The sequence below is a fragment of the Podarcis filfolensis genome (assembly GCF_964270895.1).
Source record: "Podarcis filfolensis genome assembly, chromosome: 10".
Lineage (NCBI taxonomy): Eukaryota > Metazoa > Chordata > Lepidosauria > Squamata > Lacertidae > Podarcis > Podarcis filfolensis.
Genome location: NC_139612.1, coordinates 37299593 through 37324872, shown reverse-complemented (window position 1 = coordinate 37324872; position 25280 = coordinate 37299593). Strand labels below are relative to the sequence as shown.

The 25280-nt window shown below is 48.2% G+C and overlaps 1 protein-coding gene and 1 long non-coding RNA gene across 3 annotated transcripts in view; one reads left to right on the top strand and one right to left on the bottom strand.

Annotated features, from left to right (window-relative positions):
• Positions 1 to 6353, bottom strand: part of ALX1 (ALX homeobox 1) — a 32839-nt gene extending 26486 nt beyond the window's left edge. For both annotated transcript variants that reach the window (XM_083573370.1, XM_083573371.1), the window contains exon 1: positions 6052 to 6353. In XM_083573370.1, coding sequence (XP_083429496.1) covers positions 6052 to 6274 — 223 coding nt within the window. In that variant the 5' untranslated portion in view covers positions 6275 to 6353. The remainder of the gene's footprint in view (positions 1 to 6051) is intronic.
• A 3268-nt stretch (positions 6354 to 9621) lies between these two features.
• Positions 9622 to 13047, top strand: LOC310743257. The gene is made up of 3 exons (XR_014538908.1): positions 9622 to 10373; positions 10798 to 10928; positions 12380 to 13047. It is a non-coding gene; the product is annotated as an uncharacterized lncRNA (long non-coding RNA).
• Positions 13048 to 25280: the final 12233 nt, after the last annotated feature.

The window sequence follows — 25280 nt, the reverse complement described above, 5'->3', positions numbered from 1 at the left end:
AAATGGCTACAACTAAGAGGAAGTTTCCATGCCAGAATCACAGACTGCTTATATTAACAACTGCCTTTAGCTGTGCCTTTCCTGTCCCTCAGCATGCCTTACTGGAGTTCAATGTGACGTATTCCCAGGGAAAGTGCCCACCAAGTGTGGTGCCCTCCTGATTTCATTGGACTACAACTCCCATCACCGCTAGCCAGCTTCGGGAATGGGCAGGGGTGGTGGCAACTGTAGTCCACCACGTTGGCTAGCCCTGATCTATAGGGTTGCTGTCTAAGTCATGCTGTTGGAATACATTCTCGCAAAGTGCCGGCTACCACGTTTACCTGGAAGTCAGTCCCATGGAGATTCAAAGAGAATTTGCTTTGAGACGCCTATATTTCAAATCACAACTATGCATTTTGCAGTGCAAGCAAACCAAATAATAGACACTGTAAACCTGAAGGAGCGTCTCCGCCCCCATGGTTCAGCCTGGACACTGACATCCAGCTCCGAGGGCCTTCTGGCGGTTCCCTCACTGCGAGAAGCGAAGTTACAGGGAACCAGGCAGAGGGCCTTCTCAGTAGTCGTGCCTGCACTGTGGAATGCCCTCCCATCAGAAGTCAAGGAAATAAACCACTATCTAACGTTTAGAAAACATCTGAAGGCAGCCCTGTATAAGGAAGTTTCTAATGTTTGATGTTTTACTGTGCTTAATGTTTCAATTTGTTGGAAGCCACCCAGAGTGGCTGGGGCAGCATATACATTATTATTATTATTATTATTATTATTATTATTATTATCATTATCATTAGTAGTAGTAGTATTAAACATCAGATCAAAATAGACTTGCAAAGGCACATTGCAGTCCTATGCATCTGTTCTTAGAAGTGTGCTTTAGGTTCATTTCTGTCCCTTCCAAACCTATTTCAGCTTTCACCCTCAAGTACTTCAGCAATAGCCCTTTGCATGCTTACCTGGGAGTAAGAGAATTCCATCTGATTAAATATGCAGAGACCCAAGAGAATATGAAAACTTTCTATAAAGTGCTTTGTTTGGATGAATTTCCAAACTATTTCATTTTTTAAGCCATTATAGTAGCTTTAAATTGTTAAGGGAGGGAATTGTGTGTAAGAAAGGTATGTGGAAAAGAAGCGCACTTGCGAATCAAGAATAATGAAGGGAATGAAAAAAAATAAAAGCGCCCCACTTTTTTTTTTTTAATGCTCTTGGTTTTGTATAGCGGCTTTGCTTTTAATTAAGGAGTATTTTTACAAAGTGGTGGGGGTTCTCTTCAAAATCATAACTCAGTCAAAGAGATTATTTCCTATATTTTTGCACTCGTCCTACAAGAACCATTTATCTTTGAAAAAACACTTGCTGCCCAAGATAAGGATTAAAGTATTTTCCCCCTTTAGCTTCTGAACTAATTCCCAGCCTTTTTTGCTAAATATTTCTGAGATAACTGATGCAGCCTGTTACAAGATTTGAATGATCTCCAACTCCCCCCCCCCCCGCCCTTTCTTTTGACAGGTGGGGAGTAGAGAAATTCCAGTCCTTCAGGGCAGTAAAACATTACAAAGGATGGCACCCAAGCTGCCCTTTCAAGATTGTTTTAACGCTCTCTGCCACTCCCTGTAATTTCTTTACACCCTCCTGTTCATTTTCTGTAATTTTAACCAGACACAGACTGCGACCCATAACAGCACACTTACTTAGAAGTAAGCACCTTTGAAATCAGTGAAGCTAGTGCCCAAGTAAGGCTGCAAACACATTTCCTATTGACTTTAATAGGGCTCTACTTCTGAGTAAATGTACTTTGGGGCTATAAAATAGAACAGGAGTTCACAGTAGGTCAAGTCTTCTCAGCAATAAGTTCTTTAAAATATAGAGTTAAGGTACCCAATTTAAGGAAGCTAACCGGCCACGATTTACACCCTACCACTAGTATTACTTTCTGTTAAATGCTCCAGTACTGTCCTCCAGCATTGACCCAAATTGAAATAAGAACCAAACCTATACAAATTATGGCAAACCTATCACAAACATGCAATGTTAGATTCCCCAGGGATTATTTCACTTTTTCTGTGCCTAAGGATCTTGTGGGTCTTTTCTCCCACTTTTGTCCTACACACTTAAAATAATTGCCTTTGGAAGTTGTGTGAACTTGCTGTCAAACAATATTAAAATGGGAGTATTTTTTATTTTATTTTTTTAAAAAAACAGATTCCATTATTATAAGCACCAAGGAAAATATTGCATTTTGATGTCAAAAAACCTGATTCTTAAGGCTGTGATCTAAAAACTTACCGAGAAGAATATTCTGCCACATAAGTTTGTGCTGTGCTTGTGCTTCCTACTGAAGTATTGATTCTCTCTTTTATTTTAGGTTTACTATTCCAAAATGTTCAAAGCAGCATTCCAATAATTCAGAATAAGAATTGTATTTACAGACCTCTTGCAGCAGGATAATAAATGTGTCGTTTGTTACTATTTAGACATTTTTAGGCAGATTGACGCATGGAATTACAAAAATTTCCTTATACTTCCCTCATTTTTATATTCTTCATTACTGTTCCAAATATTGAACTATAAACAGAGCTGATCGTTTTTAGATTTCACAGTCAAGGCAAAGGGCAGGCAAATGTTGAGTCTAACGTTAAAGCAAACAGAATCCAAATTCTGCTGTGAAATCTTTGGCCCGGGGAACATTCGCTGGCAAGAAAATCTATCCCACTTTACAAGACATAAAAAAAAGTTTCAGACAGGCTTCTTTTATCGTTTGGCTTAATTTCCTTTTTTAATCGCCTTGCTTTAACATACGCTATATATAATGGGAAAGATCTCCAACCTCGTTAAACTCAACGAGGTTGCAATAAACATTTCACATCGCATTGGTTTGTCGGCTAGAAAGCACACACGGCAGCGAGCAGGTTAAGGAGGAAGGAGGAAGAGAATGTCGCGCTGCATTCTGAGATGAAAAACTGGGTGTTTGAAAGCAGGTTTTTGTTGTTGTGCCTTTTGCGACAGTTTTTATAGATTTTGCTACATGATGTACCACGCGCAGCGCAGTCTTCTCCCCCCCCCCCGCCCCATGGAACATTTAACGAGCCCCATTCCAACCAATGCTAATGGAAATCTGTGGGGGTTTATTTGCAAGTCACGATTGCCTCGAGGGTCAGGAAGGTGTAAGAAAGCATACAGAAGATGCCCAAAGGCAAGTGAATTCATCAAGAGCCGGAAGTATGAATGGCATCTATAAATCAGGGGCGGAAGTATAATTGCCACTGACATGACCCGCGGCAACTAAACGGGCACACTTACCGACGAGTAAGCCCCATTGAAGTCCACGAGATTTACTTCCGAGTAGACACGAGATTTTTCATTTTACTCGACGTGTCCCTTGGTTTTAACACCAAGTGGTATAGGTCAACCGGTGGAGCATGAGACTCTTAATATCAGGGTCGTGGGTTCGACCCCCAAGTTGGACAAAATATTTCTGCACTGAAGGAGGTTGGACTAGGTGATTCTGGCCGGTTCCTTCCAATTCTAAGATTCTATGGTATTACCAAATGTAATGGCTTGCATATTTTGTAGGACTGTCATCATAATTTCAGACGGTGAGGAAGAAGAGGAAACTGACCAAGAACGATCTGAAAATTTGTGTGCTTTTTAAGACGGTTTGGATTGCCATTTTGGTTTGTGAACTCACGTTTTTCTGGAGCTCTGGCAGACTGGAGGGTTTGTACAGACACGACCAGATGTTCCAGCAAACTTAGCCAGCACTTCCGGTGAGTAGAAAATTAAGCGAAAGGGTAAAATGGGCCGACGGAATTTTGGGAGAAAGCAGTCCCCTACTTGCTCCTTCCGTAGTAGTTTTTGTTTGTTTATTCGTTTCCTTTGTTTTCAGTCAAGAAAAGTCTAAAGTAAAGAAAGTAGCAGCGGACAAAGATGGGGAGGGAGGGCGACTGATCTCCAAAAAGCAGATATAATATTTGAATTTAAAACCATTGGCGTCAGATTCGAGCACTATGGTTTAACCGGATTATGGATCGGATGTGACAGAATGTTGTCGCTATAATGTTGTGTGAGAGAAGATCAGAAAAATGGTGCTGCATTCGAATACACTCCGGATCCTGGACGAATGCAGCCGATCAGGGGAAAATATGTATGTTAATATTTGGCTGAGGGGGGGTGTAAGTCGGGCAGTTAAACATTTCGGCTTCCAATTTCCTCAGTAATAGCATAAATATATAAAATGCTCTGATATACCTAATAGCATTCATGAACATACACACTCATTAGAGCTCTCTCGTTGCTTTGGAACATTTTAGCCGCTCGCAAAGGATCACTTTGGCTTATTCGCGACTCCCTGCGATACCTGGCTGTTACTTTTTCTGTTGCTGACAGTTAAATGTCTTCCTTGTTTCCTTCTGTTGTGTAATTAAACTGCGCGCCGCCGTTTTGCCTATCGTTATAATTTAGTCTATATGATGAGATTATTAATTTATCCGTTTATGTTGCCAACTTTTATTATTACATATGCTTAAAACCCATAGATGACAGACGGGTTTAGAAGACGATCAAGATAATACGTGGGTAAACGCATTCGCACACTAGATAGATAAAGGCATTATTGTAGTGTAATGTTTTATTGTGTTTTAAATATCTTGGAAGCCGCCCAGAGTGTCTGGGGCAACTCAGATAGATGGGCGGGGTACTATTAATAGTTGTAGGGGTAATAACAGTAGTAGCCAAAAGCCTTTGCAACCTCTCTCTCTTTCTATATATATAAGCACATACACGCGCAAAGTTAAAGGCCCATTTTAATCTATAGCAGGGCAAGACCGAAATGTGCGTCCTTCCGCGGTTCCTCTCTCTGTTTTGCGTTATGGTCCCTCCTTCTCCTCCCAGACTCCGGCTGTAAATCCTTCCACAGATTTGGCTTTCAGGGAAGAGACGGAGAAGGAAAGGAGTCGGGGCAGTGTTTTCTTTTTGAAATGCTGACTTTGGGGGCTACCTTCTTTCTCATATCCCTAAAGACAGGGGTGAGCGGGGAAGCGGATCTGAGGTCCTGCGGGACGCAGCTTCAGAGCTCACGAGTAAAAAGCCCTTGGCAAAAAAAAAACCCCAGCTAGAAAAGCAAGGGCAGCTGAACGCCTCCAAGCTGCGTGACACCCGAAGGAGGACTTTAAAAGGGGAGGAAGAGGAAGAAGAAAAGCCCGAGGCCGTCGGAAGGTAAAATCCTCTTTGCAAATCAGCCGGCTGCTGGTGGGATGAATTGACGTTGGATCTTGGCGTCCGCCGCAACTTCCGACGGAGGAATTACAGACACGGGCGACAGTTAAAGTCAAATCGGAATGCAACAGAAGAGGAGCATCACCTTCACATTGTCAACTTTTATCTCGTTTTCATCATTTAATGAGCGGCCCGTCTAAAAACACTCTCCCCCCCGCAAGGAAACCGGTTTTAGCTATCCGTTTTTTGCGGGCTTCCAAGTCCTCGGATCGGGATGTTTCTAGCTGGCCAGGGCTGTTGGGATTGCGGAGAAACTAATCTAAATTCTATAACTAAGGTGGCGACCATCTTTGGCGAAGCTTCTCCGCAAAGGGAGAAGCGTCCCCGCTCGAGGTGCCTCCAAGGCGCCATCACCTTTTAGGAAACCGCGTTTGCGCCCCAGATTCTTCTGAGATCAAAAAGAGGGGGGTGTTCTCCAGAGAAGAACACTCCAAATCTGCGGTGGATTGGGCCACAATCTTGTCGGGCCTGCTGTGATGTGCGTGTGGGGGGGGGGAGCTTTGCTGGAGAGGAGAGAACTGCCCAACCGCCCCAAAAAATCCCAAAAACATTCTGCATGCAGACGCCCAAAAGAACCCGCTTCGCCTCGCCGACCCGGATCCCGTTTACACAGAAAGCCAAGCCACTCCTTTCCGGAGGAGAGCCGCTCCAAGCAGGAGATCCCGGACGGCTTTTCGGACACCCTCTCTCCACCCCGCACCTCACACACTCGCCCCAGATCCTGTACCGCAGTGCTTGCGGACTGCCTGCCGCGGTGCCGGCCAGCCCTTCACTCACCGGAGCCGTCCCTGCCCGGGGACGCCCTGTCCAGCCTGGCGTGCGGGTTATAGGCGGCCTGGGCAACGCATTTGCCTCCGCCTTTGCCGTAGAAGGCCTCTCCGCCGTCCAGCGCTTCCATTACGTGCTCGAGGGGGCCCCCGGAGGCCAGGTAGAAGTCGCCTCCTTTGCCCGCGGCCGCCGGGGGGCTCTTAAGGCCGAATTTGTCGCTCAGGAACTCCATAATCCTCGACGGAGCCGCGGTCGCGCCTGGCCAATCGTCGTCGCTGCTGCTGTTGCTGCTGCTGCTCTTGCAGTCGCTAGTGCTGCGGCGGAGGCGCCTCGACGGCGCTTTTATATCTTGAAGCGCAGCGGGGGCTTCTTGCGCAACCTTTCCAAACTGCGGCCTCCGCTGGCTCCACCCCGTCTCTGGCCCCCTCGCTCTCCACTCCCCGCCGCAACCTCGGCGGCCCACAGCGGATGGGTAGACAAGCGAATGATGGAGGGAGGGGGGTCGGAGAAGAGTCCCTGGCCAACCGCAGCCAACTCACATTTCGCCCTGACTTCTGCAAGTCGAGAGGCGTCTTCCCCCACCCCCTGCCTTCTTCCTGCTTTCTCCCCCTCCCTCGCCCGCGACGCCGCCGCGATCCGGAGGGACTCTGGTCTGCTTTCGGTCCGTATGAACAGGCAGCAGGAAACGCGCCGGCGATCTGGAGCGCATGGAAGGCCGAGGAGCGTTGCGGAGGAGGCGGGATGGGAGGGTGTCCCGCCGCGGTCTCTGGACGAAAAGAGGAAGAAAAAGAGGGGGGTCCCGTGACGCGTTGCCAAACTGCAGCGCCAGCTTCGGGGAGTTACACTTCGGGGCGGGGGACCTGTGTGGGAATCGCCAAGAGAACCGAAAGCGGTCCTGCTGGGTGCGAGAAAGGTGAAGAAGGGTAATAATTGCCAACAGCGTCTGGAAAGCCCGGGTTTCAAGGGTGCGGAGAAATAAACTCGGAAAGTCACCATCCCCGAAGGAGCGAAGCGCCTTTAACTCGGAAGTAAGTCGCCCTTGGTCACATTACATCCGCATTTCCAACTCCGGGTCCGATAGGCGTGTGCTTGTGGGGCAGCGATCCCCTCAACCAGTCTGATTTCCAGACAAGGCTGCAATATATTCTCTACTTCCGAGGAAACGTTTTTAGGAACCGGCCTAAAGCTGGAAGCAGATGTGTAAGCCTACAGGAGAAGAATCCTTGGCGTTTGCTTCCTCGCGAGGAAACACGTTGAGGACTGCAATGGGCTACTACGCGTTTTCAAGTCACTGACTCCAGAGGAGCCCCGTTGGCTTCAAAGGGAATATTTCAAAGTAAGCAATAAAAAGCAACAGTTTGATCCGGATAGGAGGAGGGGGGAAGGAGGAGGGGAAGGAGCACCCACAAAGTTTAAATACTGTTCTTTATTAATAATATAGCAGGGCTCCGTCAACCAAAATGCGGAGGCATTTTTCTTATATTAAATATAAATATTTTAATCGGCTCATATGTGTGTTTCAAGTTGAGATATGATATATTTCAAGCATGCGTGTGTATCAGGGTTTTCAGCAGGAACTGCAGATAAGGGAGCTACAAATTGTTAACCACTTTATATACCGATTTTTTTAATGACTATTAATTCTTATTAGCTGTTTTAGTGCGTTGCAGCCAGGAGATTGAAGAGTCCTGTGGTACTTTAAAGGTTAACCAATTGATTTAAGATATGGGCAAGTAGGAAAGCTCATTCTCTCCCCCCCCCATCACACACACAAAATGCCTCCAAAGTGTTTAATTATTTATTGCTAGGAAATGCACATAATTCTGACAATCGTTCATCTATAAAACAAGCTTGTCCAATGTTAACCCTTGTTCTTTCTTTTCAGAAGTGTCTGCTAGGAGGGGGCTGACATTCCAATGCTGCCCCCTTCCCTTTTCCCCATTCCTTCCCTACCCAACCCGCCCCCCGTCAATAATTAATCTGCCAGCAGCGATCTTTTGCGTGTCAAATGATCGTCGGAATCGTGTGACGCTTCGTCTCCATGCGGCCTTTCTTAGCAGCCTCGACTCTTATCTGGAACGTTTCTTGCAGCGCAGAATCAATGAGTTCGACCTGCCGAGATCTCTCCCTATGTCTCTGCCTTTCTCCCTCGCCCTCTTTCATAGGGACTGGGGTTAAATAAATAACCGAGGCTGCTTTCCTCATTGGAAGTCGCTGGAGTACTGTATTTTGTTTGGTTCGTTTTAAGCGGGTATCAGAAATGCCTGCGGGTCGGTACTACTGATTACGTCCATCACAGGCTTCCTCGCACTTTGCGACGAAGTCGAGATGTATAGGAGAGGCTTTTTGGGAACAGCTGTTGTGTGGACGTCAGAAGGGATACACGGGCGATCAGGATTTTGCTGGGGGGGTAGCCCCTGGCCCGCCTGAGGCACAAATCTCTAATCATTTTGCTCGTCGTTTCAAAACCTAGCCTTCATCTAACACCTTTCTTCTTCTTTATATAACCATCACCATCATTTGTATTCAACTAAGTTTTACTCACAAAAGACCCTTTGAATTTTCATTAATTCTAAGGACGATACTCAGCCAGATGGGTGGGGTATAAATTATTATTATTATTATTATTATTATTATTATTATTATTATTATTAGCTAAGATTTTTACTCGGAGTAGACTTATTTAAATTAATGGACCTATTAAATAAGCCCCATTAATTTCAATGGGCCTAGCAACGAATGTGACAGACAATTCAAAGAAGGGGGCGGGATTTCCTAGGTCGGGGTGTCCCCTGGGCTAAACGAGACTGAGAATAGAAATCCAAGGCAATGCACTTAAAATTGGGGGGGGGGGGAATCAATATTGTAAAGTCCTCAGGGCTGGTTTGCTTGTGTTTTGCTTTGCTTTTGTTACACCATTCTAATGAAATGACCAATATAATGAGACCCACGTTAGGGGATCATTATGATCCACCAGCAGAAATGGCCCCAATCAGCCTATAAATAATTCTTCCTTCATAGCCCCCTTTCGCATCCATCACTGCAGTGGATTTCGCGCAGGAGGTGGATTGTAGAACAGGTTTGCGTGCGTTGTGTTCAATAATAATAATAATAATAATAATAATATTTTTTAAAAAATCTTCAGTCTTTTATGAAACTATAAACAATTGCCATTTTCCGGAGATTCTTACAGGATTTCGAGGTCTATTCCAGCACATGGTAACGTTACCATTGGCTCAAGGTGCGAGGCGGCCTGGGTATTAGCCCGTCGGCTCCTGCTACTATCTGTACTGGACGTTCTCTAACGTAGGTTTTCATTGGATGGTGGTGTGTGTGAGAGAGAGAGAGCGCGCACGCGAACACACACACCATTTTACACCACCGCTCTGAATGGTGTGCAGATCGATATCTGTATCCCAGCCGCTGGCAACGCTTGACTTCCCAAAGCCCAACCCTTTCTACACACCTAGTCCGGGTTACGACCAGAAGCTAGCTGCTTCCGTGTGCAGGAGAGAAATAATTGCAACCGGGGAAGGGGGGGGGGCGGGCTTCATTCCAAGTCGGCGTGTTTAGGAGAGGTGAGGTTGAAGAATGCCTTCTTCCACTGTGAAAAGTCCTGATCGAGAAAGGAAGAAAAAAAAAAGAATCAGATATGAAAGAGATCTAGCAGTTGGGACTGCAGCAAGAAAGCCACACACGGCGCACAAAATAATGGTGTGGGTGGTTTTTTTGTTTTGTTTTGGAGGCGTTTATCTTACGCCGAGTCAGGAGCTCCAATCGGCCTTTGCTGAACTCCTCCTCCTCTTTTTCTCCCGGCTTGAAGATCCCCGGCCTTTCGGCCATCCTTGGGGCCCCTCTGCCTCGCCTTGCCAGGGAGCTAGGAGAAGGTATCCGAGAGAAAGCGCGCTCGGCGAGGCGAGTTGCTGGCTTGCTCGGTGTCTCCTAAATGAAAGCCACGTGCGGGTCTGCTGCAGTCGCGGCGCGCCCCTTCTCCCAATACAAGCCAAGGCAGTCAGCTAGCAAAAACTGCAGGGGAGGAAGGAAAGGGGATTGCGCAGGGCGGGAGGCGGTGGAGAGAGAGAGAGAGAATCGGCCTTCAGCCGCAGCTTTCAGCGCCACCACACAAGATAGGCTCCCCGGGACCGCCGGGACGAGCGAGAGGACGTGGTTCAAACGGGGCCTCCTAAGGATACCCCTGGCTGGGCCCAGGGGCGGCCTCGGGGCTCTTCTTCGGCTCTCCACGGCCTGCGCTCTGCGCGCTCTGCTTCCCGGATGGGATTTCCCTTTCGCGTCCCCCAGTCAAAAACAGAACGGATACAAGGCTCCCTCTGGTCAGTTTCACTTGGCTGGTCGCCCCTTTCCGCCCTCCTGCGCGCGTGTGCGCGCGTGTTTGAGCCCTACCCCGCCCTATCGTTCCCAGTTTGTGCTTCGCCCTGGATCTCATGCTGCAAAGCTCTCCCCGCGCCCCCACCATCGCCAGACTAGCTCCCCTGATTTATAGGCCTCGGCTCTTGATAAGATCGGGCTGCGCGGGTGTACAGCCGGGGAGGGAGACTTTGCAGCGCAGAAACAAGATCCTCTGCACCAGGGAGAGGGGGAGCTACGAAGGAAAGGGGGGGGGGAATATCCTCTGGCTGTATTGGGGTGGACGGATCAGCCCGGGACCTAAGCTGCTTGCCCCCCACCCTCCAAAAAAACCCCACCCCACATTTATTTTCTTTTTTCTCTGGCTTTGCTCCATCTATGTCCCCAAAGGGTCCCAGCAGGCAAGCGGAGGCCATTGATGTCCATTTCTCGCAGCCTGGAGATGCGCAAAGCGGGATCAGAAGATCTCTTGCAAAGAGAGGCGAGCCGGGGCCGCTTCCTTTTCCAAGAGGAGGCTGGAGGTGAGAGTGCTCTGAAAAGCTTCTTTTTTCAGGACAGATTCCCGCGGCTACGACAGGCAACCAGCCAGACCCCCACCCAACTCAATCCCGCACGCTTTTTTTCTTTTTTTTATACGGGCGGGCTGCAGATGTCTCGCTGTGTTTCGCGAGATGGTGCCTTCCCTGAACCGGCTGCGAGAGGGTGTTGGCTCGATCGCAAGACGGCTCTTGGCCAAGGGGAGCGTGTGCGCGAGGGGAGAGAGACAGTCCCCTGAGATAACCCCGAGAGAGAGAGAGAGAGAGAGAGAGAGAGAGAGAGAGAGACTGACTTCCCGGGCAAACGGTCTCCCCTGCTCCCGAGGCCGGCGGAGGGCTCGGGGCGCGGATCTGAGTGCGCTAAAAAGCGCAGCTGCTGCGCTGCGTCGTCAGCCCTTCAGTTCGCAGGTCCGCCACGATTAGGCGCCCTTGGAGATGGCCATCGACGGAGCTAATGCTCTGAGGGAAAAGAAAGGACCCTCGCGCCGGGGGAGCGGGGGGCAAGTGGAGAAGGGAAGGCGGAGGACTCCTGCAGGCGACAAAGGGGCTCGAGAAAAGGTTGTTTGAAAGAAAGGGCGAAAGATCCGCTCTGCGCGTGAGAGGGAAACGGAACAGGAAGCAAGGAGGAGAGAGGGAGGGCAAGGCAGCCGGGCAGCCTAGGGGGCACCGTAGGGGGCTTGCGTCCCATAGGGACCTCTTTTCCAGGTGAGCAAAAGTTGTTGTCAGAAGGAAGTCACTGCCTCACTCTGTAGCATATGCTCCCCACGAGCCCTCTTCTCAACAGCTGAGCTTGCCAGGGAGAATCGTCTGATCAGCAACGTAGCTCTCGATATTATTATTATTATTATTATTATTATTATTATTATTATTGCACCGAATTTCCTCCCACCACCAGCTATAGTTGAAAAGTTAACTGTACTTTCAAGGGCAAGTCGTCTTGATCAGAGCAGAACATATGGGGAGAATCATACCGGTTTTTTAGGGTCAACCGTTATCCGCCCCTCCTCCATATTCGTGCAGCCTCGCTATCCGAGAACATTCTCCTGCCTTTAGGAGCAATTCCTTGCAAGCTTGCAGCTTTAAAGAAAAGTCTATAGTTTCTAGCTGTTAGGGTGTTCTGTGGCTATGCTTTGTATGAAACTGACAAGGTGCCTTTCCCAGGCACTCTTTGGTGTCAATTTCCTAAAATGCGTTCCCAGCCGGCGCCCTCCTCCCTTTTCTCTTTCAACGACTCTTTTCTTGAGCAGCAAGGTTAGCATCCTGGTTAGCATTCTGGCTATAGTTTTGGCCCTGCCTGCTTAGCATCTCCTTCCCCTCGACTTATTCCTTACAGACAAGGAACTGATTTTATTGCCTTGCCTTTCCAGGGTGGCGCGAGTATTTCTGGAACTGAAAATACGCGCGTACAGCTCTCCTCTTTTCTTGTTTCATTGAAGGCGAACTCCGGGGAAAGCGTGCATTTCTCGTTACCGGCGGTTTGCTGGAACATAAGCCTGCGATTATCCGCGGGAAAGGGTCTGAGCCTGACCAAGGAAGACGGGTGGATATTTTTAAATGCTCCTTTTCCAAACGGGTCCCGAAATAAGCCAGCGAATTAGACGTGGAAGTCAGCAGCCAATCTGCCGTTGAACTTGATCGACTTGTCCAAACAATGACAAAAACGCTCCTACAATTAAACAGCACGTTGTTTGTGTCACCAGTTGCAGGTGGGTTAGCACCTTATCCGCTTGTTTAGCTTCCACCACAGAGCTTGCTCCTTTTATTACAATATTAAAACGGATTTAAACAACAACAAAAAACAAAACAAAAAACACCCTGCTATTCAAACAATACAGGATTCTTCAAACCCAAAGGACATTTTGGGAACAAGGGCAAGGAGGCCTGAGGAACAAACGGGACTTTCGTGGATTAATCCGAAATATTTGGATGTTTAGAGTTCAAAACTGACTGAACTGGGTTGTGTATGAATCTGTGGTCGCGAAATGTACGGAGAGGATAATTTAGGCTGCAATCTTAAATACATTTGCTATTGAACCCAGTGGGGGGGGGGGTCTCTGAGGAAACGTGATCAAGTTCGCTTGGCGAGAAAAAGTACTTCCTGAAATACTAAATTCCAATGAATTGTAAGTTATTAAATTTTGTTGGTGGTATAAAATATAAATATATTTGGACGCATTTATTGATTTCTTCATCGGGTGTATATATATATATATATATATATATATATATATGGCTATATATGGCGCATCTAACTGGATTTGTCGGTCTGCTTTGCCTGAATAGCCCTTGTTTTGATCCTAAACTCAAACGAGTAAAGAGGCGCATGATCCCGTTGCCAAAAACAGCAAAGGCCGCTGCGATCCACTTTCCCCGATTTCTTCCATAGCACAGTTAAACTGTTAAATCTCCAGGGATTTAAAGAGAGTCTCTACCCTAGACTTCAGTGGGCATATATCTAACCATACGCAGGTTTACTTGCAAGTAAGCTCAGCTGCTTTGTAAAGATCTTACTTCCAAGTAAGTGAGTTCAGCATCATTTCAGTTAGTCCGCGTACTTCGGCCTTGAAAACTTTTTAGTAAGATATAAATCCCACTGGCAATAATTGTTGGTGTCTGGGGGCATATTAGTGGCGCTTCCGACTGTCTTATTTTCTAGAATTTCTAGGCACAAATCTAATTCCTGGAAGACGTTGGTTGCAAACACAGAGGTTTATTTCGGGTGTTAATTTGTTGTGCGTAAATAGCACTGTGGGGCTCCGTAGCCAAAGCCCTTAAGGCGGATTGGAATCCGCATCCCGCCCCTTTGCCACGCATTGGCGACGTCTAGAAAAACCCAGTAGTTGCGAGCATGGACGGCTGCTTAAAACGTGTTACGGGATAGCTAATGGGCATGAAGTGTTCCTGTCTTGGATATGCAACAGGAACACCCCGATCGGAAATAACAACACGGACTTGGAAATAAATTCCATTGAAATCAGCTTGGAGCTTGTTCCCAAGCCAGCGGTTTAGGATCTCCGCCAGCAGAGCCAGGGCGGCGCTCCTCATTGGTCCGAGTCGCGTTGGAGGAATGTGGGAGCTCCTCGCAGCCTCTTGGGAGGCGAGCACAACATTCTCCCTCTGGGCCAAGATCCTGAAATGTCACGGTTCCCTAACAAAGCTCCTTTTCAGGATGGCCAATTTCCCGATGCCTCCTTTTTGTTAATTTACTACAACAACAAACGACCAAAAAATAAATTTAAAAAATCACCTGGAGCCCAGATGCGACTTCACCGAGTCGTCTTTGGAAGTGCAGTAAAGGATCTCAAGAGATCGAGGCTCCCCGGGTGGCTTTCCCCACCTGGCAAAAGTCCAAGTCTTGATGGACCCAGGTTTTCTAGGTGGCTCGCCGAGTAATCTTCCCGGGACTAATCCTGCTACGCTGTTGTCCAGGTGCAGAGTACGGGACTAGCTCTGGGAAAGGGTGACCAAAGCCTCCTCCTTTGCCCGGGTGGGGGAAATTGGCCTCTGCAGTCTAGTCTCCAAGCCAAGGTCGCTTTCCCAGGTCGGGAGGAGGGAAACGGGCTGAGGAAGGCCAGCTCAGCAAAGCTTGGACGCTCTCCAGCCGTGCAAAAGACGCCGAGAGTAAGCGCGTTACTTGGGGCCGACTGCTTCACCAGTCCAAAAGGCTCCTGCCGTTTTCTCGACAGCCTCTGCCCAGCACGAACCGTTTCTCTCTCTCTCTCTGTCTCCCTCCCTCCCCCTCCCACCCCCGTGCGTCGGATCTGTAATAAAGTCAAAAGGGACGTATCATCACGGTTCCAGTCTTCAGCCACTGCCCGAGTCCGGATTGTGAGTCTGAAAAGATGAGAGTGTCAAATGAAGAAAAGGTGAAACTGTCCACTGCAGGACCAGACCGAAGGTCCACCTGCAGGCTAACCCTGTGGCCAATTCGCCCAGGAACAAGACTCCCAGTGCGGTTCAATGGGACTTACTCCGTGGGAAGCGTGCTTAGGATTGGAGACCTCCTCCAATACTCCGGTTCAGTCCTCCAGATGCGCCGCGAAGGTCACAGGAAGGGCACGAACCCCTCCCGATTGCCCACCTCCAATCGGGTATACTGCGGCTGTACATGGATGTTCCATTGTGTAGGTGTTGGTGGACTTTGCAATCACTTGTCTAATAGCTTTTTCAGCTGATTGCTACTATCGCCCGAGCTCTTTGATCATCGAAGACATGGAACGAACCGAGAGGGCATCCCAGAAAAGCCGCCGAAGTCCCAGCGAATTCAGTGGGACGTACTCCCTGACAAGCGGGCAAAACTTGGCAGCCGAAAAGTCGTTTGCTCTGCCTCCACTGAGCTGCCGCCACCCCTGGATTTCGAAGCGTTGCATACACGACGTTAGCAACAATTCCTACCCAGCCTATGCCTATTCTGTGGCTTCTTAGGAAATAGTGAGTTTTCATGCGCTTCCCCCAAAACCAGCTTCGATCCTAATTGACGTAGCTGCCTATTCCTTTCACCCTGCACCCTTTAAGCTGCTAATATACTATTTTCATTTTCGTGGAAAACCTCTGAACACTTGAGGTGAGGATAATCCACGTTATCAGTGGGAAGCTAGATTTTAAATATTTGAGGCACGACCCAGCCCAAGCTGGACCACGTGCACCCCGATCCTGTTTACACAGCAGCAACAAGCAGGTCGCCTTGACTTGCTCCCAGCTATAGGTCGCCAGCATTGCAGCATTGCGCTCTTACGCATCTGAGCCAGAGAAAACGAAGGCCGCCTCTCAGCACCTTTGCGCGTGATACGGGGGTGCCAGATTTGGAGAGAGGAATGCGAGACCGTGGCTGAGGCTCCCAGCCTGCCTTGGCTCTCAAGCCTGGTGTCAACAATCGCTTTATTTCCTCGACTGACTCGCCCAGCCGTAATCATAGGGGCTGCTTGGCTCAGCTGCCATTCATGACACATGCCTAGAAAACAGAGAATGTTTCTTTTTAAAACCATGGCAAAGGCTTCTCTAGACGAGCCGTTGATTACGAGGGCGATTACGCGCCGCTGTGTGCGCTTTTCGGCGCACAAAGAAGTTCGAGGCCGACTTTAACGCGGAGCGCCATAAACCTGTCAATGTCGCGTCCAGGAGAGAGATTACGAGGGGAAATCGGGAGTGTGCCTGGCAGCGGTCGCTTTCCTGCTTTCGCCTCCTGCAAAAAGCCGAGTTGATTTCAAAGCACGTTCGGCTTTTTGATGACTTCCTCCCCAGGATGCGGATTTGCGCGAGGATCTAAGGTCGCTCTCCAAACAGGGAGAGATGAGCTAATATTCCTCGTGTGGATTCAGTCTTTGCTCCCCGGGAGATCTGCGCTTATCTTGATGAAACGGACATAAGAAGGAACGAGTTTCGCGCATATTTTCAAAAGGAAAGAGCAAACTAAGGCAGAGACCCCAAAATCCCTTTCCTGGAAGTTGGGGGGGGGGGGCTTGGGGCTTCACCTTTCAATCCCGCCTCACACCTGAGGTTTCAACCTGGCCTGTGTCTACATTGCAGAGATGGGGAGTCTGTGGCCCTCTAGATACTCAGGAGTTGAAGGTCAACATCAGGCATAGGCAAACTCGGTCCTCCAGATGTTTTGGGACTACAACTCCCATCATCCCTGACCACTGGTCCTGTTAGCTAGGGATGGTGGGAATTGTAGTCCCAAAACATCTGGAGGACCGAGTTTGCCTATGCCTGGTCAACATCATCAGGCCCTCCGCTTTGGACTCTGCAACGAACGCGATTACAATGGCAGCCCTGGAAAGAAAGCTCACTTGATTTGATTTATCCCGCATGGAGAGCCTTCACACGTGGTACCAAAAACAATAAGCGCTAAGGGCGCAATCTCCTTTATGCAGCAGGAGTTTACCCAAAATAAAGTTCCCCGGAGTGCCATGGGAATTACTCTTCAGTAAGTATGCATATGGACGCCATGCAGCCTATGCAGGTTTACTCCAAGAAAGCCTTGCCTTTAGTTTGTCTTACTCCCAAATGCGGTTAAACTCGTTACGCACAAGCTTATTTGGAAGTAAGTCCGGATTTCTTTAACCTTCCAATAAAATGCAAGTGGGGGTCAGGACACTGCAAAACTGTGCAGGTGAACTCGGAAATCTCACTGAATTCAATGGGCTTGTTCCCACGATTGCTGTTTTAGTATGGAAACAGTGGACAGGGCTGGGAAGAAGCAGCTTCCTGAATAGAAACTTACCTCGGAGTTGGATTCTAGCTCCACTGGACTCTGGACCCATCCTAAGCTGCCCCATGATGGCTGAAGGAATATTTCCTAGAGGAATCATAGCCCTGGGGCTTCCCACCTGGTCCTGTCTAATGTTCGCCCTACTCAGAGTAGACCCACTGAAATTAACGGGCGGGCGAATTTAGACCCTTTGATTTCAATAGGTCTACTCTGAGTTTAGCATAGTTGGATACAACCCATTCTCTCAAAGGGCGATCTATTCAAACGTGGCGCAGGATTGGTTGAGCCAACAGCGCTTAATTTGTAGGTCATCCTCCCCCGGCCCATTTGCCCTTTCCATGTCCGGTTCCTCTTCTCTTTGATGCTATGCATCCCATCTTGAGCACACTGAAGCTCATTTGCTAGGTCTGATGGTGCTGCGCAGCCTGATCCTAGTCAGGTGTCACGTCTCTCCAAAGTAAAACCCACAGAACGACTGATTAGAGTGTGGTGCTGATAACGTCAAGGTTCGATCCCTGGACTGCATATTCCTGTATTGCAGGGGGTTGGACTAGATGATCCCCAGGGTCCCTTCCCTATGATTCTATGACTGCAACGCTAAAACAGTGGGAGTTACTTCCGATTGAAACTGCATGGGACTGGATTTGAGCCCAGAATTTTGATACTACAATACCTTAGATCGATTCTCAGTGCTAAACCCCAAGGACTGATAACATCCAGTTCAGCATTTGTAAGTTCTCTTCATTTCACTGGAAGAAAAGCACACGATTCATTTTCCCTCTGAAATATCCAATATCATTAAAATTGCCTTGGAATAAATTCTAAGAGTGACAGCATGAATACTGAACACTGGTCAAGGCTAAATAGGAGTTGCAAACTGCTCATAGGATTGCCCCAAACAGCACTGATTTTTAAAAGCTCAGTTTTAACACCCTTCTCTCAAATATTGTTACAATGGGTAAGAGGGGGAGACACCCAAAGAAATTGCCTTTGAGTTTAAGTGCTTCGATATGCTGTGTGCAGCAAAGTTCACTGTCAACCAGACGGAAGGTCGTGCTGCAAAAGGGGTTTTTTTGCCTAGTTTTTCCATCATGCTTAGGATTAAGGTACAACGATCGTCCAGCTTATGCTAAGTTTCTACAGCAAGAGAAAGGCAAACGGGAGAGAGAGAAAGAGGGGAAGAGTGGGAAGGGGAGAGAGAAAGAAAGAGAGAACTTTATTGAGTTGAAATTCTGGCTGGCTCTTGCTAAAAATGAGAGAAATATTTGCTCTTTCACACACACACGTAAACCGCCTAACCTTTGGTTTTAAGAAAACGATGCAATGTAGTAGGGGCAGGTCTGTTGGCTGTGAGCCTAAGTGCCTTGACTCGCGAGTAAACCAGTCTCAGGCTGAGGGGAAAGTGATACTATTCCTGTTGCTAAAAGCGTCTGGCGCAGTTCTGCCGGGCGTGCGCTCCATGGTGCGCTTGGGGTGGGCTTCTGTACCTGCGGCGTGGGGCGCGTGTGTTCCAGCGGAGGGATCCTGGTCAGTTTCAAGCCGTCGGTTTCGTGCCTATTCTTGGCTCTCTCTCTCCCTCCGCCCCCTTGAAGGGGAGCCTGCCCTTTGAAAATACACCCTAAGCGTGGAGGTGAATGCTGGAAAGGGACTTTGCGGTCACCAGGTCTGCTCATAATATTTGAGCAAGCGTGCCTCCTTTCGCTTTCCGCCGAGTCGAACATATTTTTCAAACCCTTCGTTTAAATACTGACGTTTTCACGTGGACAGTCGGGTAGCTATTGCTCATTTTGTCTGGGAAGCGCCATGAATGCTTGACGTTACAGGCTGCCTTCGAGGTACCAGCAAAAGCCTCTGGGCTTCTGCGGCAGAGCGCACACTGATCGTTGTTGTTGCTAGGAAAGCGACGCGAGCCTTTTTCAAGACACCCCCTCCCCCCATTTTATAAGCGAATTGAGAAGAGGCCCCAAGGGAATGGGACTCAGCCTGGCGACCTCTTCCATCCAGATCCTGCTGAAATCCAAGAAACTGTGCAACAAAGATGCTAAAAAGTGCAAGCAGTATATCTGATGTGTTCTTAACCAGGTTTACTTCGGTGCCAGTTGAATGGGATTGACTTCCGCATCAGCATGGATTGCGGCCTCTGGCAAACTTCGTGTAAAGCGAAGTACCACTGAGGCAAACATGTTTCTGGACCGTCCCACTGCACAATGCTTGGGGGCGGCAGGGTATGTGTGGGGGGGTGAAATGTCTCCACCTAACATCATGACCAAAAGCAGGGCTCTAACATAGACTTTCCCTAGAGATGTACTCCACCCTTCCACCCCAAGTGTGGAGGAATTTATTTTATTTTATTTAAAAATGTATGCAATGAATGGTCTTTCAGACGTGTGAGCCCCTACCTGCGGTCTGTTGTGGAGCATGCCAGACACAGACCAGTAGTACAGTGACAACCAGGTCTCAGTGGGATTAGTCCTTGACGTGTCCATTAGACTGCCTGGCTGCGTTTCTAAGCACACTGCTGCGGATGGCGTTAAGACTGCTGCATGATCGGGTCCCGTAGTAGTTCATCCATACAGTGAACCCTGTCTCTCTCACACATCCACACGAAGGAGTCGATGGATGAGAACTGGAGGATTAAGCAAGCGAAGTGAAACCCAGTATCAGCATAAGACTGCATTCATATGCCTACTTTTCTGGGAGTAAGATCCATTAAAGTAATTGGGCTTAACTCGTGAGTTTTGTTTTAGTTTTACATTTATAGCGCGCCTTTCCTCCAAGGAGCTCAAGGCGGCGTACATAGTTCCCCGCCTCCCCAGTTTATCCTCAGAACAATCCTGTGTGGTAGGTTGAGTGACTGGCCCAAAGTCACCCGCTGAGTTTCGTAGCTGAGTGGGGATTTGAAGTCCGGTCTCCCAGGGCCCAGTTCAACACTCTGCACTCACGTGGTACATTATTCCATTTTCAGGACATTTCCTCATTAAGTTCCGCATTATACTTGAGCTCTCACACGAGGTGAAAGCCACTTCCAGAGCAGTAGTGGAATGTAGCGCTAGTTTAGCGCTCATTTCCATTTTATTTGAAAACGCGTTTTGACCCTGGAAGCAAATAACACGGAAACGAGCGCTAAAGTCGCACTGTGTTCCACTATAGTTCCAGAAGGGGCTTTTACATAGCGGGAAAGCTCAAATATAACGCAGAACTTAACAGTTAGGGGAAAGGGACGGAAACGGAATGAACTGTCGTGTGAATGCAGCCCCGCTCTGTCTTTCACGAGGACTGCTCCAGAGCTCGCCCTCCTCGCTTCCTGCAGTGTTTCCTCGTTAAACAGCACAGAGGAACAAAACCTGCTCTGGGAGGAGGACCAGGGGACTCAGCTGGACTAGTAGACATGCATTGTATAGGAAACAATGGTGTTTTCTTTTCTTTTTCTGTAAGAGACCTGCACCCATTACGGTCTGTGTCCAAACCCTGAGTGATGCAGTGCAAAACCTTGGTTAATTCAAAGGCCGGGGTGTGTATTTGGTGAGTTCCCTGTTTTTTTACGAGGAAGCTCCTTAAATTTCAGCCGAGTAAGTTGGGTCACAGCACGACCGACCCAACCTTTGTTGGGTCCGGAAAGTTCCGTGTTAGTGTTTTGGGGAGGAACTCTGCATACCTAGAGATGGGGGGTGGGGGTGGGAGAGGTCAGAGGAGATGTTGACATGCCAATGAAGAGCATAGAAGCTGATCAGATCGCCATTGCCCAGCCAGGACTCGCCTTAGACATCCACGCGCCCTCGGCTGCGATTCTAATTCCGCAATCAATTTGGATTGACGCGAAGCTTTGGAGTGCCCTGCGCACGCAGTTTCAAAGCCCGCTTCGCTGCATTTGAAATGCTCGGGCCAAAGCCCAGCAACGCGGAATCGGGGGTTTTCTGCTTCAAAAGAACCTGAACGAATTCATCTCAGCCTGTCCCCAGCCCAACAAGAGCTGCCTTTGTGCTCTGCAGCCGCCGCAGTTTGGAAAGGGTTTCGGCCGCGAAGCTGCGCCACTGGCTGTAATGGAATCACACGTCTCCGAGGGGAGACCCCGAAATTAGCGCTCTGCGGAGGTGGCAACAAAGCGGCCTCTTTAGCCCTGAAGGCGAGCGTGCTGTTTTATCCTAAAATAAAAACTGCCCAGGGACAGAATCCAGTTCGGTGAGGTAGGACCCTAGAAGCAGGAGAGAGGATAGTTAAGACTATCCCAAGATTTTGCAGGGAACGTAAGTTTTGAAAGGGCGTTAAAATCTGCAAGGCAGTCGTGTGTTTCCTTCAAGGTTGCGATCCTGTTTACACTTGCTAGAAAGTGACAACTTGTTGAACCCCCTTAAGTTTGTTGCTGTGGCGCGGAGAAGACTTAACAGATTTTATGGGGTTTGTGCGGTAGCGCCGGCCCTGTCATTAGCAACAGTAAAGCGACTGCTTCTGATTTTGAGCGTCATAAAAGCTCAGCAAATTGTTAGTTATTTAATGTGTTGCATTTGTACTGGTAGAGAGAGGACCCGGCGCTGCTGAGACTTCCTGTTTCAGGGGCCAATTGATTTCGACGGGACCTACTCCAAAGTAAGTGTGCATAGGACTGTAGCTTTAGCCCTTAATCACAATACAGTAGAATGCAACTCAACATAACGCAGTGCAGTGCAGTGCAATACATCCTTTTCAACTTGGTGAAACTTGTTTCAGATGAAATATGCCCAGGATCGGACTGACCTGCTGCAAGTATGTCCCTCCCTATACTACTAGAGTTGTTTATTATAGATTGTGAGCCTGTCGAACAGTGAATGCCAATAATGATGACATGCAATACAATATAGTTTAATATAAAATGCATTAGGCGCGGCGCAAAATTTAAAGGAACAGGTTCTTCTTGTCATGCCCACGATCTTCCTGGAACTTATTTCCGAATAAATCCACACAGTCTGCGCAGGTCTGGCCGTTCAGTTCTAACCGTAATTGACAGGAAAGTTGAATCACATGGGAAACGTGTTAGGAATAAGGTGGGGTACCAGATGCGATCATATTTTCGTTTGTCTGGCGAGGTCGTTTTTTCTTCGCTGTAGATCCCCTCCAGTGCGGAAAAGGGCGAGCTCAGTAGGAGAGAATTTTTTCCTCTCTGCTCGTTTATACTGTCATTGCTTCGAGCCCTTGATCAAAAGCAAAGCTCCCCCCTCCCTCCAGGGAGTCAGGTGTCCGAAAGGTACACCCAGATCCTAAACAGGCTCCCTCGGACGCCAGTTCCATTGCGATCAAAGTCGGCTGGGCTGGCTAGCAGTGGCGCACTGGCTCCCGCTCTCAGCTTCACCCAATAAAGCCCAATACTTTGCTGTCACCCATCCCACATCCACGCCGCCCCTGGTTTCAATGGAACTGATTCCCCAGTTCCCAAACAGCGTTTCGACTGGGCCATTAGCATATTCTCAGCCAGGCACCAAATGTTCCGACCGGCTTTCTAAGCGCAAGAGAAACAAATGACGCCCCGTTTTGAAATCGGGTCAGTGTGTTGTTGTTTTTCCCCAACTGCGGAAGAGCCAGTGAATTCTAACGACGGAAGTAGATGCTCTATCTCCCTAAAAATAAACCCGAGATAAACTCTTTGACCATTGGCGCATCCCGGATTCCATTGTTGACTCGAGACTTCATATGTCGAGCTGGGTTTTATTGCAAAGGGTCTGACTTGTCACCATGCACACTATTAAAACTTAATTAAAAGGGGCACACACATACGCTGCAATCCTATACATGTTTACCTGGGATTCCTTTTCCTAAGTAAACATTGCACTGCGTAGGTCCAATCCTATGAAAGTTTTTTTCCCTGTGCAAGCCCGATGGACTTGAATGAGAGCTGCGCAAGGTTGATCAGCCTCAGGCTTCACACGACCAGGTACTTATACACGTATTAAAAAAAGATCGTCCTATTTGCTTCCAAATAGAGATGTGTACAGGAAAACTGAGGTGGAGTGGCCGGATGTTTAGGATCCGTGTTTTCTTTATCCTTTTAAAAATATGGCTTGCTTGGAATTTTTGTTATTCAGGTTGAAAAGCCATCCCATTCCGCTATATGTCTCTCTGTTTTGTTTCAGCTCTCATTCAAGTTGGCGAAGCTCCCGCAGGGGAAAGAAACCTCGTTGGAGATTGTGTTCTATAAGCTTATGCATACTTACTTGGGAGCAAGTCCTATTGAGCGCATTGGAATTTACCGAATAGTAGAATGATGCTCAGAAGATAGGGCTCTAAGTGGGGTGTGTGTGTATGAAAAAACAAAACAAAACAAAACAAAAACTTCCACTGACATGAACAGGCGGTTCCCCCTCCCCGTGATGGGAAATCATAACCCACAACCATTCAGTTCAATGGGACAAGAAGACATCCATCCCAGAGTGCACCGCGCGCTGTTCTCGCTCTTCCGCGCACGGCAGACTGCCAGAGGGATACAACCACGTTGATTTTTGGGCAGCAAATCCCAACAAGCAATCCTGTGGCTCCCCAAACTCTCAGATTTGTTGTGGTATCAAAAGGCCTGTTCGTCAGCAGGCAGGCACTGCTCCTCGACGGTCCGTTTCAAAGCAGCCGAGGTCTCACTCGTGTGGGTTTCAGCTCTCCAAAGCGGGGAAGGGAAAGTTACTGGGTCAGTTTCCACGCAAGGCGTGGAAAGCAGACCGGGGCGGTTTCGAAGCTCCCCGACCCTACGACTGAGGTTTGACCTGTTAGGGTAAAGGATTTCTCACTGACAAGCTCCTCCACAGCAACCGGCTTGTGGTAGATCGGAGCCCCGATTTCAACGCAGGGAGAATATTGCGCTTATTTCCACCCAGTGGCGCTTAAGATCTGGGGCGCGATCCTCTCTTCTGCCCTGATTTGATGGTAATTTTACTTGGCTTTCATTGTTTTTGGACATCTGTGCTGTATTTTGGGCATAGTCGTATCTGTGCTGTATGTTTGGCATAGTTCTCTGGGCTTCGGCAGGCGGGCCAGATAAGTAAACCATAAATAAATAAAACAAATACTCCCAATATTAGACCCCGCCCCCCTCAGACGGTGAAGGAACTATTTCTTTTTGATGTCTTCAGGTCAAGATATACTACATGTAATTGGAAGCGGCGTGATCCGAAGCATGTGCCCTTAGAAATCAGAGCTGGAGAGTCCTTCGCTTCCAGAGGCGCCTCTGTCGTGGAACTGAAAGGGGCACTTGCTGCGGGACAGAGGTTTGCAACGGATTTCAAGCAGCCCAGATTTGGTTCATTAGCCCCAGGGAGTGGGACGGGGTGGGGGCTTGAGGGCTCTTTCAGCTTCCGATCTCCAAGCCCATTTCCTTGGGAAGAAGGCCCAGTCATTTCAGCCGGACACTTCGGGATCAGGCTCCTGGGAAGGAGCCCATAGTCATAGCTCACAGTGTAGCGTTATTGGTTTTGGATGTGGATCTTTGTCATTCGAGGCTTTATTATGATGATGATAATTTTGAAAAACAAATCGGGAAGGATCCATTCATTGTATGATTAGTGGAGTCACAAAGCTATAATTCCCAGTAGCCTTAAAAACTACAGTTCCCGGGATTCTTTGGGAGGAGGTAGTGCTTTAAATGTGCTTTGAATGTATTGGGTGGGCCTGTATCACTTTGCATAACCCCCAAACCTTATTATTTGTAACTTCTCCTGGTTTGAGATGCTAAAGGAAATTCCCACTATAATGGTGAGTCTTGAAAACTCACGTCTCCTAACTGCACCTATCGATTGAAATTGACTGCCACATAGATTCATCAATGAATGAATCCCAACGATTTAACCGAACAAAGTTTATAGCGCTGCCTAGATTTGCTTTCACAGATCAACACAGAGGAGAACCTGTTTTGGTATCTCTATCCTCTTTAAAATGGACTCAGCCGGATCCTGTTCAAGAGACCGTCTTGTTCATTCGTGTGTGTGAGAGAGAGAGAGAGAGAAGGAGGGAGGGAGGGAGGAAGCCTTAGAAACACGAATACGCAGCTATTGGACGAAGCCGTCCACTCTGACCCACTTGGGGCCAAATCGGAGCCAAGCCAGACCCATAAAACAGCGCCGCGAACGACAAGAGATTGGATTTGGGATCAGTAATCCTGATTTGCAGAGAAT